Consider the following 12536-nt stretch of genomic DNA (forward strand, 5'->3'; position numbering starts at 1 on the left):
GTACTTGACCGCCCTCACCCCTTGTGATTCCATTCATGACTGTTTACCGTTTTACTGAAATACTGCACTTGCCATATGAAATATTGAATGCCATTCATGGACAACTGATTTGGTGTCGTTTGGACGAATATCCAATGGCCTTACTATATTACTGAGCTCAACCTCGTAGGTAGTCAATTGAATCGAGCCGGCGAGGGTTTGGTCGTGAAAATTGACATGCCACGGGGACTGTACTGGGGAATCGTGTGGTAATGAGACCCTCGGTTCCGGTATACTCGAGTATTACCAAAATGACTGAATGGAGTGCGGGCCCGGTTGGGGTATGATAGTTGGACGGTTGGATGTAAGTGATGTCTACGGATGGTTACTTTTAACATTGACGGAGGGTCAATGAGGTTGGATCAAGAAATAAGCGTGGAAATGGGCTCTTGAGAGCCGTCCGTATCCTTTCACTGATTTGATTTACTTCTTATTTGCATACCTGAACTGAACGGTTATGCTTATGTGATCTTAGTTGCTATGGTGATTGTATTCTCACTAGGCACTTAGCTCACCCCGTTTCTTTTGTTTTCCTTACAGGAATATGACTCTTTTGGAATGAATTTTGTTAAATGGTTGCCGAATGAACTAGATGAATGCCTCTTTTGTATTGTATATAAAATGGGACCCTAAATGTATCTTTAGGGCCGTTTTCACTTTTGTTTTGGCAACCCACATATGTAGTGACTTTTGTATCACTTTTAAATGCCATTGTGGCCTGTAAATGGTTAATGTTATGTTGTATATGTATTTCGATGTTGGTTGAGTTTCGGACGGGTCGGTTACTATTCATGGCTGACACGAGATGTCATTTCTTTTATTTTGGGTTATTTTGCCCTTTTGCCTTGTTTGCGCGCATTATAAGTTTCAGAATGTGAGAGCTGGGCAGGCAGTCCGCTAACCTCTTTGGTTCGCCTTAGGGGAAGGTGGGGCTGTCACAATTAGTTTTTAGCATCAATAAAATTGTGAGTTTTCACTTTTCTCTTTCCAAGAGAGCCTCTTTGAATATTTGAGAATTTTTCTCAAGTTATTCAAGTGAACTTAGCAATCAAGTAACTCCTTGGTTGTGGCGTTCCTCTACCTATAGTTTGGTTCGCTAATTCATTAGGTAACGGGTTGAGATAATATCAAAATTGTTCGTGACTTCTAGGGATTAGTTGGGTCAAATTTCCACTGCCTAAGCCATGGTGTTTTGGTTGTCTAGATCGGGGTTTCACATCAAATTTGGACCGAATTTGCCTTTGGCCTCATCCTGCATTGGCAAAATCCGCTTTAGTACTTTGTCACCTTCTTCGAATGCACGCCGTTGGACTTTTTTGTTGTAAGCCCGAGCTACACGTATCTGATAGCACTGACCATGACAGATAGCATTGAGCCGCTTTTCATCGATCAAAGTCAATTGCTCATGGCGCTGCTTTATCCAGTCAGCCTCCTCCAATTTAGCTTCCATGAGGATTCGTAGCGAAGGAATTTCAACTTCAACTGGTAATACAGCTTCCATTCCATACATGAGTGAATATGGCGTTGCCCCAGTCGATGTCCGGATAGAAGTCCGATACGCCATTAATGCATAAGGCAACTTTTCATGCCAATCGCGATGCCTTTCAGTCATTTTACGGATAATCTTCTTCAAATTCTTGTTTGTGGCTTCTACAGCTCCATTCATCTGAGGCCTATAAATGGCAGAGTTGTGGTGTCTAATCTTGAACTGCTCGCATAGTCCATCTACCATGTCATTATTCAGATTTTTGACATTGTCTGTAATAAGCATTTCGGGTACTCAAAAGCGACAAATGATGTGATCTCTCAAGAAATTGGCAACTACCTTCTTCGTTACATGTTTGAATGACTCCGCTTCAACCCATTTAGTAAAGTTCTCAATTGCCACCAATATAAATCGATGTCCATTTGAAGCGGGAGGATCAATTGTACCAATCACGTCCATACCCCACATTGAACAGGGCCATGGGGCGGTCATACTATGCAATTCAGTGGGTGGAGCGCGTATAACGTCACCGTGCATTTGACATTTTATACATCTCCGGACAAAATCTATACAATCACGCTCCATAGTAAGCCAGAAGTATCCGGTTCTCATGATTTTCTTTGCTAGCAAATGGCCATTCATGTGAGGTCCACAAACGCCACTATGCACTTCTTTCATCATGTATTGAGCTTCGTCTTCATCAATGCACTTTAAAAGGTTCAAATCTGAGGTTCTTTTGTACAAAACTTCTCCACTTAAGAAAAATTTTGAAGCCATTCTACGCAGAAAAGTCTTGTCCTTTGTACTAGCATGCAAAGGGTAAGACCCAGTTTTGAAAAACTCCTTAATATCATTATACCAAGGAATATTGTTAGAGGACTTGTCTATAACCCAACAGTGGGGAGGCTTGTCTTGAAGTTGAATCTGGATTGGTTTGATCCTCAATTCATCTGGATACTGGATCATAGAAGCTAAGGTGGCCAAAGCATCACCAAATGCGTTTCGGGTTCGCGGGAGATGTCTGAACTCCAAATTTTGAAATTGCCTGGCCAGAGTGAGCAGACTACAATGGTAGGGCATAATTTTTGAATCTTTGGTTATCCACTGCTTCAAGGTTTGGTGCACGACCAAATCTGAATCACTGAAAGCTATCAACTCTTTGATTTCCATTTCTAAAGCCATTTTGAGACAAAACATGCAGGCTTCATATTCAGCCATGTTGTTCGTGCAAGCAAATTGCAATTTGGCAGCGGCAGGGTAATGCTTCCCTTCGGGTGAAACCAAAACAGCTCCAATTCCAGCTCCGAGAGAATTCGAAGCTCCATCAAAGAAAAGCCTCCATTCAGGGCTTTGCTCACTTATATCGTCTGTGGCGCCTACAAATAAGACTCTCTCATCAGGGAACTAAGTATGAAGTGGTTGATAATCATCATCCTTTGGATTTTCTACCAAATGATCAGCTATAGCTTGTCCCTTCACTGCCTTTTGTGACGTGAAAACGATATCGAACTCTGAGAGAATTATCTACCATTTAGCCAGACGTCCAGTTAGCATCGGCTTCTCCAAAAGATACTTCAAAGGATCAGATCGGGAAATAAGATAAGTGGTATGGCTCAACAGGTAGTGTCTCAGCTTTTGAGCTGCCCAGGCCAATGCACAGCAGCTTTTCTCAATGAATGAATAATTAACCTCATACTGCATGAACTTCTTGCTTAGATAGTAAATGGCTTGCTCCTTCCTTCCAGAGTCATCATGCTGCCTGAGAACACAACCAACTGCTTCCTCAAGCACAGATAGGTACATGATTAATGGTCGACCCGGCTTGGGCAGCACCAAGACTGGCAGATGTAACAAATAATCCTTGATCTTATCAAAAGCTTGTTGGCATTCTTCACTTCAGTACAATGGCACATTCTTTCTCAACAATTTGAACAACGGCTCGCATGTGGCAGTTAGTTGGGCAATAAATCTCCCAATAAAATTGATCTTTCCTAAGAAACTTTTCACGTCCTTCTGAGTTTTCGGCACTGACATATCTCGAATTACTTTAATTTTCGCTGGATCTATCTCTATGCCTCTTTTACTAACCATGAAGCCCAACAATTTACCAGCTGGTGCCCCAAAGGCGCACTTTGCAGGATTTAGTTTCAAATTGTACTTTCGCAACCTTTCGAGCAGTTTCTTCAAATCAACCAAATGGTTCTCTGCCCTTTTAGACTTGATTATGATGTCATCCACGTAGACCTCCATCTCCCGGTGGATCATATCATGAAACAGGGTGGTCATGGTCCTTTGATACGTAGCTCTGGCATTCTTTAAACCAAAGGGCATCACTCGGTAGCAAAATGTGCCCTAAGGGGTGATAAAAGCAGTCTTCTCCCTATCCTCTTCTGCCATCAAAATCTAGTGGTATCCAGCGAAGCAATCACAAAAAGATTCAATCTCATGCCCAGCGGTATTGTCCAGGAGAATGTGAATATTTGGCAAAGGAAAATCATCTTTAGGACTGGCCTTATTGAGGTCTCTATAATCAACACAAACTCGCACCTCTCCAACTTGAGTTTCTTCTTGAACAGTATCAAGTATTTAGCTTGGATACTTGTGGTGTTCAAGGCAAGATGATCACATCATCTTGTTCTTTCAAGCCAATAACCAATCCACTAGGTTTCTAGAGACAGGTTCTCTTTAGGTCTAGCAAGGTAGTTATTGTTCAATAACCTGATCAAGATAGATCCTTCCGCTGCCTGATCGATTCGGTTCTTCAAGACAGGTTCTTGCTGGGTCGAGTTCATATCATCTGGTATCAGAGCTTCGGCTCTTGATTCAGGTTAATATCCTTTTCTTTTTTTTTCTATTTATTTTTCTATCGAAAAGGCGGGCTAGGGTCTTCGATAGAAAAATAAATAGAAAAAAAAAGAAAAGGATATTAACCTGAATCAAGAGCCGAAGCTCTGATACCAGATGATATGAACTCGACCCAGCAAGAACCTGTCTTGAAGAACCGAATCGATCAGGCAGCGGAAGGATCTATCTTGATCAGGTTATTGAACAATAACTACCTTGCTAGACCTAAAGAGAACTCTGTCTCTAGAAACCTAGTGGATTGGTTATTGGCTTGAAAGAACAAGATGATGTGATCATCTTGCCTTGAACACCACAAGTATCCAAGCTAAATACTTGATACTGTTCAAGAAGAAACTCAAGTTCCATGAAGGAACTCCATAAAAGGAGACAACTCTCTTTTTATTAATTCATCTTCAATATCCTCCTCAATAGTTAAATAAAGTTGGCTATTATAAGCCTTACAAGACTCAAAACCCTAAAAATCATCCTCTTGAATCTTGAAGTGCGGCTACCTTATTTTCTTGAATTGGCAAGTTAGAAAAACAAAAAAAGGAAGAAAGAAGGAAAAAAAAAAAAGGCAGCCTTGCCTTGAATGGTTTCCAAATCTTGATTGATATCTTGATTGATTTCCAATTCTTGATTGATATCTTGATTGATTGCCAAATCTTGATTGATTTCCAAATATTGGTTGACTTCCAAATTCTAGCCAAGTACAATTGGGTGAAGATATTCTTGACAAATGGAGCATGTGCAATGGTTCGTATTCATAATGAAGTTGAGTTGACAACATGGTTCTTGGATTGCATTTATCAAGACATTCTCTGAGTTACTCCTTCGTAAGCAAGCACTCGATTTGAGGACAAATTGTCTTTCAAGAGGAGGGGAATAATGAGAACATGAAGATTTGGATTCCCTTGAAATTCAAGGAAATTCAATTGATGGTTGATGGTGCAATCGGGTTCAAGAATCATTGAAGATTTGTCATGCTTATTTCTTGTTATTTATTTAAGTAAGTTTCCAGCAATACTTGTTAGTTAGTCTTGAGTTATTAAGGGAAATAAAGGCTAAGGTCATGTTGACCATAGTTAAGCCAATTGAGTCAGTTAGTTTCCTATTCTAATTGAATTAAAGTTTTAGGAAAGTAGTTAATTGCTTCCAAATTTATTTAGGAAGTTGTGTCAAGTCAAATAAAGAAGCTTGTATTGTTTCCAATTTAGATTAGGGTTTTGAGTCTTGTAAAGCTATAAATAGCCAACTTTATTTAACTATTCGAGATATGATGATTGAAGATGAATTAATAAAAAGAGAGTTGTCTCCTTTTATGAAGCTCCTTGATGGAACTTGAGTTTCTTCTTGAACAGTATCAAGTATTTAGCTTGGATACTTGTGGTGTTCAAGGCAAGATGATCACATCATCTTGTTCTTTCAAGCCAATAACCAATCCACTAGGTTTCTAGAGACAGGTTCTCTTTAGGTCTAGCAAGGTAGTTATTGTTCCATAATCTGATCAAGATAGATCCTTCCGCTGCCTGATCAATTCGGTTCTTCAAGACAGGTTCTTGTTGGGTCGAGTTCGTATCAGAAAGTGCATAACTTGGCAGGCTATTTGAAACTGTGCGGGCCCCATCTCGACTACTAAAGCCACTTCTCCTATAGGTTCTCTTTGTGCTCCATCAAAACCTCTAACTATGGTCCCTAAAGGCCTTAGCTTGATATCTTGCAACCCTAGCTTTTCGAAAGTACTCCAAGGACAGATATTAAGCGCAGATCCATTGTCAATCAACACCTTTGGCAACATTTTTCCATTGCACCTCACAGCTATGTACAGAGCCTTGTTATGTCCAATACCTTCTGCTGGTAATTCATCATCGGAGAAAGTGATTTGCTTTGTAGATAATACATTCCCAACTATATGTGAGAAATCAGCAACAGAAATGTCCTTAGGGATTTGAGTTTTAGTCAACACTTCGAGCAACGCATCCCTATTCATATCCGAAGAAAAAAGCAGATCCAACATGGATATTTGGGCGGGCGACTTGCTTAGCTTCTCGACTACGTTATATTCGCTTCTTTGCAGCCTTTTAAGAAAATCCAAGGCTTTTTTCTCAGTAATTGTTGGTTTAGGGGGCAGCTCGAGACTGTTTGTTTGAATTGGAACGGTAGCTCCAAACGGACTTGCAATTCTCCCTGATCTAGTGACCACTGACACCTCCTCTTTGGCAACTGGCTTTCCTCCAATTTGTATGACAGATTCATTGTAATTCCATGGCACTTGCTGCAAACTTAGAACAGGCGCCTGCTCTGGGAATTCGATGACCACTGGCTCCAAAGCCTCGCTCTCAGCTGGAGTGAGATCCAAAGTAAAAGGCCTTTTATCCTCCTCAAATGGCATCTCTATTACAAATGGTTGGTCTATGACCCCAAACATCTCAGCTTCCCTTGCCAATTTTTGGGCTAGCTCGTCATACTCTGTGTCGTCCAGAATGACCCCAATGGTATTAGTATGTTCCGGCAAGGGGTTCCTATTTATATTCGGCCCTTGTGCCTCCCTTTTCCTAATTACAATCTCTCCAGCTTCAATCATATCTTGAACTTTATGCTTAAGAGCCTTGCAATCCAAAGTTGAATGTCCAGGTGCCCCTGAATGATAAGCACAGACAGCTTGTGGGTTATACCAAGCGGGCATGCCATATGGATAGGTAGGAGGGGGTACCATACCAATTTTCCCGGCGGCCTTCAACTGGTCTAGAGGCCTGCCTAAATTGGTAAATGTACGGCTAGGGGGTCGGTTGTAAGGTTCAGGAGGTTGAGGATGGCTGTAAACAGGTCTATTTGAGGGAGGAAATCTTGGATTATATGGAGGGCGAGGTCGGTTTTGGGACGGATTTGGTTGAGAAATTTGAAAAGGAGCTACAGGTGGGTTAGGATAGCTTGGACGAGGTCGAGGGTGGTGGATATTGGTAGTATATACATGGTGCGGGTTTGAATAATGATGTGGTTGATAGGTTGGATTGTGTTGGTATCTGGGTTTGGGTGAAGGGTTCTGGTTCCAGATAAAAGTTGCATCCCCCTCTTTCTTTTTAAACTGCGGCTTCTTTCCACTGCTTCCTTGCCCTTGCAAAGCTTCTACTTGTGATTTTATGGCAGAGACGTTAACAATTTTCCCAGATCTCACAAAATCATCATACTCTTCGAGTTTATTCACGATCGCAGCAAATGAACATGCGGTCATACGGAAGATTTCTTCAAAGTGTGGAGGATCATGCGCCTTTATAAAAGTGCGAACAATTTCATCTTCGGTCATCGGAGGCTCAACCTTGGCAGCCATCTTTCTCCATCTTTTGGCGTATGTCTTATGATCTTCAGATGGTCGCCTCTTCGTACCTTCCAAAGTAGTTCGGGTCAGTGCTAGCTCACAATTATATTCGTATTGTCTAATGAAGGCGTTGGATAGATCAAGCCAAGTCTTCACCTCCTCTGGCTTTAAGTTGGAATACCAATCAAGGGCGTCTCCCTCTAGACTCTCTGGAAATAACCTTAATGGCAAGTTTTCGTCATCCACCAGTTTGCCCAACTTGTTGGCAAACAAACGCAAGTGTGTCTTAGGGTTGCCTGTACCATCATATTTATTGAACTTCGGGGTCTTGAACCCTACGGGTAGCTGTACATTGGGAAACAGGCACAGATCATCGTAGTCTAACACCCCTTGTTTGCTTAAACCTTGGCTTTTCTTGATGAACTCATCGAAACGATCCAACCTCTTAAGTAGCTTCATATCCACCGGGGCAGACGACTCTCCCATTTCTGGCTTGGTTTGAACAGTATGCTCTGGTACAACAGGCTCTGCGGTAGTTTGATAAAAAGCTTGTGGATCCAGAGGCATGTTTGGACCACCTTGAGACTGAAATCCTTGCACATAGGGAGGATAGAACGGAGGATTCTGAGTATAAGTATACTGCGGGTTGAAAACTCCCTCAAAAGTGGTTTGAATTGGAGGAATGACAAATGGTTCGGATTCCGATTGTTTGGCGGGCACAAGCTCAGGCTGCACTCCGCTACTAATGAGCTCGTCGATCAACTTCTTTTGGGCGGCCATTTCAGATGCCATTTCCCCAAATTTAGTGAGTAATTCAGTCAACTGAACCCCGGAACTTGTGGCTTCCGGCTGGGTAGTTGCAGCGGTCTTATCAGACGATTCTGGTTGAGTACTCATGTCTACACGATTCCTTTGGGTTTTACTTCAGGATCGCGTAATAATGGGGCTTTTCCGAGAAGCTATTTTGAAACTTTACCTGAGGATGCAAAAGACATCTTTAGATAAACCAATCGTTACTAGATTTTTGCAACTTATTCGAAAGAAAAGAAAAAAAGAGAAAAAAAACATGAGTTAGTGATTGTTCGAATAATTCAGATGCATGTCCTATGGGGGGGACCCTTTTTGTGCCAAGGGTAGGCCTAGCATGATGCAAGCCTTCGGGGTAAAATCCCATTTCCAAACCTGTAAGTGAATTTAGAACTTTGAAATAGAAAACTTCTCATAAAATGTGGAAGAGTTCAATCTTTCTTTGCAACCTCGTCAATGGTCTTAGTAACCATGTTTACAAAATCCCTATGTCTCAAGAGACTTGTACTTTGTGACTCTCTAGAGCTCCCTAAACTGAGCTTACGAGCTCCTTCCGTAATCCTATCAAGGGCGTCTATGGCTTCCTCTAGTTTCTTATTCTTCTTCTTCTCCCTCCTCAACTGCACTTGGATATCTTCTAAAGCTCTGTTGGCTATTATAAGCTGGGCTTGAGATTCCTCTAATTCTTTCCTTAGCTTCTCCATTTGTTCTTCGGGACTGGCTGATGTTGATTGTTGCCTTGCCCTATCACGTTTCACCCTTTGTTTGATCCATTCGTTGTACCCAGGCATAACTGCAGGTGCCATCTTGTTCACCAATTCCAACTGCAAATTCTCAAGACCTTGCAAATTTCCCCAAGCCTCTAATACCATGCTTCGACTCTCGGTCACCGTACGCAATCTGAGATCTTCAATCCCTTGTACCATAGGAATGCTTTGCGGGTATCCAAACTGTCTCATAACCCTTTGTGGAATATAGGCGACTAGCCCATTAACTCCAGCTAGAGGGATGAAGTCATGTTGAGTGGTCCTAAAAGCTGGGTCCCTAACCTTGGTCCAATCTAAGACCCACTGCACTTTTTCTGGTGTTAAATTGTTGAACTCCTCATTAAACTGGCTTGACGACATAACGCGGTAGTAGCGGCTGACTCTCTCTCGATGTGAATCGATCCAATTCTCAACTGGGAGACAAGAACCCAAAGGGTTAAGTGATCTCTTCGCCAAATGTTCCATGATCCACATTTGAAGTACTAAATTTGAAGCATAGAAGAAACCCCCTTTCCTTTGGCAATTGGTAAGGGTTGAGAAGATGTCCGCTTTGACAATGGGTATCAAAGTTGGTGTCGTTCCACGAATTCCTAAAAAAAGACTTTGAATCATGTTGATTGTTGCAAATGTCACCTTTCCATGCCTTTGAGGGAATAGCAATAAGTTGATCAAAACCAAACCAAAAGCTTGCACACGCTTCCCTTCCCATTTCTCCCTTGTTATAAAGAAATCGATCTGATGGCGCTCAAAGGACTCCTTTTCCCCAAACCGGTCATATAAAAACCTCAGTGGACAAGATCTAGTGTCTGGGTGTTGGTCTAAGCTATTGTTCCTCAATCCCAAAAATCTGCAAAACTGCTCTCTCGTTCCTCTGCTCGGGTATATCATAGGACTGCCTTTTCCCGGTACTTGCAACAATCCCTCTAACTCTTCTAGTGTCGAGGTGAGTTCGCACATTCCAAATCGAAAAACTGAGGCATCCGGATCCCAATAATTGATCAATGCTTGGATAGCAGACACGTTGGGTATTATATCGACAAGGCTTGGTAGATGCCCCACATATTGGAATAGCTACCCAATCTCATAAAATAGGTTATTCTTCCACTGATTCAGCTCTCGGGGGACTTGGTTGAGCATTCGACACTGTGTCATCCTGGATGGGGAATTCACTTTAGATACCGTTACTGTGACGCCCCGAAAAAAAAACTGAGTTTGAGAACCCGGAAATTTTCTAATTTTCTAGGGTTTATTTTTTTAATTGCCCGCCTTTTCTACATTTTCTTGATTAGAAAAATTTTCCAGATAAAGTTTATGAGCAAAAATAGTTTTAAAATGATTTTTCTAGTATCGGTTAGTTTTTGAGAAATTAAAAGCGTATTTTGGACGTGGGACCCGCAAGTGCGGTAAATGCATTATATTTTTTTTACAACTTGTTGGAATTTTGTATTAAGTGATATTATTTTACAAGGTGTTAAGATATTTGTAATTGGAGAGACAAAAGATAAGTTTTAAACCTAAGGGTGACAAGTGTCACCATAAGATTAAGTCTTGGACTTTGACTTACTATTCAACCTTTTACCATTTACCATAATAACTTCAAAAATTGACCAAAATATCTTCATTGCTAAGCTTCATATGGCCGCCCACCTTCAAGCAATAAGGGAAGAGAAGCTCTCCAATTTCTTTGCTCCAAGCTTGCTTAATCTTCACTTTTAACCGTTTAATTTTAGTTTTACTCTATAAAAACTCTTCTCTTGGTTGGATTAAGGTTCTTGGTGAAGTGATTTGGAAGATTTAAGTGCAAGGTTGCTCCATCTCTTTGGTTACTAAGGTGAGTTGAGAAGGACCCCTCTCCTCCCTCTAATGATGTTAAATTCATGCTTGGTGATAGTAGGAGATGCAAGTTTATGGATTAAAACTTGATTTTGGTTGAATTGGTGAAGTTTTTTATTTTTTTGAGGAATTTTCTGGTTTAATGTGATCATGGTGTTGTGGTCATGTATGATGATTGGAAATGATGTTTAATGACTCTAGGAGGTGGAAAAAGTGATTAAGTGCAATCAATTTCTGTTTTGGAAGAAATTTCAGAAAATTAGGTTTTGTAGTTCTTCATTCTGCCCGAATTTATTGCACTATGTTAGAGGCCGAATTGGCCTTTGCTCAAAACATGAAAGTTGTAGGTATTGGTGAGTTTGAAGTGCCTGCAAAATTTCAGGTCATTTGGATATGTGTAGAGTGAGTTATGTCGATTTTACTGTTGCTGATCTGGGTTGCTCAGAATGTGAAAACTGCGCTTGTAATCGTTTGTTTTGACTGGAATTGGTTTGGATTTTGTTGTTGGTGTCTTCTGAGGAAATGTAGCTGGATGTCTTAGCTAACATATGCCTTTGGAATTTCGGCATTTGGACCTGTATAGACTGAGTTGTGTTCATTACAGCATTGTGTGATTTGTAAACCTGTTTTTGGTGGTTCTGGTTTAGTATTTGGCATATTTGACCGAGTTGTGCTAGGATTTGGATTGAGTGGCCTTCTACATTGTTGTAGCCCTGTTTCTTAGCTTCGAAACGGTGGGTCTTGAACCTTCATCCGACAATCGTAGCGCATTTGGTACCATTACCGCAAAATGACGTCAAAACTGTTTTTCTGGTTTTGAGCTTAACCTTCATTTCCGGACTTTTCCCTAGCTTGACTTGTATTAGTACTACTTGGAGCTTGCTGAATGGCTATGGATGAACTTGTTGTTGTGTGTGTACCTTTGGGACTGGTTGAGGAAATAATGAAGCCATGATGGCTGGAAAAGTTAGCAAATGTAGGGGAAGTGCTGTCCGAACTTTTAAAGGATTTGTTTGCATTGAGTTTGTGATCTAAGACTTGGGTTTGAGCAAGGCAATGATACATGATGGATGATTTCTGAGCCATTGAGGTGAGTGACCTCAAACTGTTTCTGAAGTTCTTTATGAACCGTTTCCTGCATTATTTACTTTTAAACTGTTTCCAAAAGTTACTTTTGAACTGTTTTCTTGCATATCATGCGTACTTGCATATGAGTGTCCCTTGGTTGCTGTAATTCTTGACTTATTGGCTTGTCATTATTAATTGAAAATGTGTTAAGTACTTTCGATGATTGTTAAAACGAGTTTTCTAGGCGAGTGTGTACTTTATCGCACTCGACCTAAATAAATATGAATTTTCAATGATTAATGATTAAATGCTAGTTGCGTATGATGTAAGCCTTTTGGCTGAACTGGCCACTGCCCTTCGTTACCGATCGACTCGA

General features: G+C 41.0%; 1 protein-coding gene across 1 annotated transcript; it reads right to left on the minus strand.

Annotated features, from left to right (window-relative positions):
* Positions 1–2929: 2929 nt before the first annotated feature.
* On the minus strand, positions 2930–8252 carry LOC140004731 (uncharacterized). The gene is made up of 4 exons (XM_072044873.1): positions 7472–8252; positions 5983–7009; positions 3215–3419; positions 2930–3049 (listed from the first exon to the last, which is right to left on the minus strand). The coding sequence occupies exons 1-4, from the start codon at positions 8250–8252 to the stop codon at positions 2930–2932; spliced, it is 2133 nt and encodes a 710-aa protein (XP_071900974.1).
* Between the last annotated feature and the right edge of the window lie 4284 nt (positions 8253–12536).

The sequence above is a fragment of the Coffea arabica genome, chromosome 4c, assembly GCF_036785885.1.
Source record: "Coffea arabica cultivar ET-39 chromosome 4c, Coffea Arabica ET-39 HiFi, whole genome shotgun sequence".
NCBI classification, from domain to species: domain Eukaryota; kingdom Viridiplantae; phylum Streptophyta; class Magnoliopsida; order Gentianales; family Rubiaceae; genus Coffea; species Coffea arabica.

Excerpts from the sequence above, each read along its gene's own strand:
- LOC140004731 (XM_072044873.1), bottom strand. The coding sequence starts at position 8,252 with ATGCCTCTGGATCCACAAGCTTTTTATCAAACTACCGCAGAGCCTGTT. Across the intron at positions 3,420-5,982 it reads GTCGAGATGGGGCCCGCACA|TGAAGAATGCCAACAAGCTT; the intron begins GTTTCAAATAGC and ends ATTGTACTGAAG. Across the intron at positions 3,050-3,214 it reads AGAAGTTCATGCAGTATGAG|ATAATTCTCTCAGAGTTCGA; the intron begins GTTAATTATTCA and ends GCTAAATGGTAG.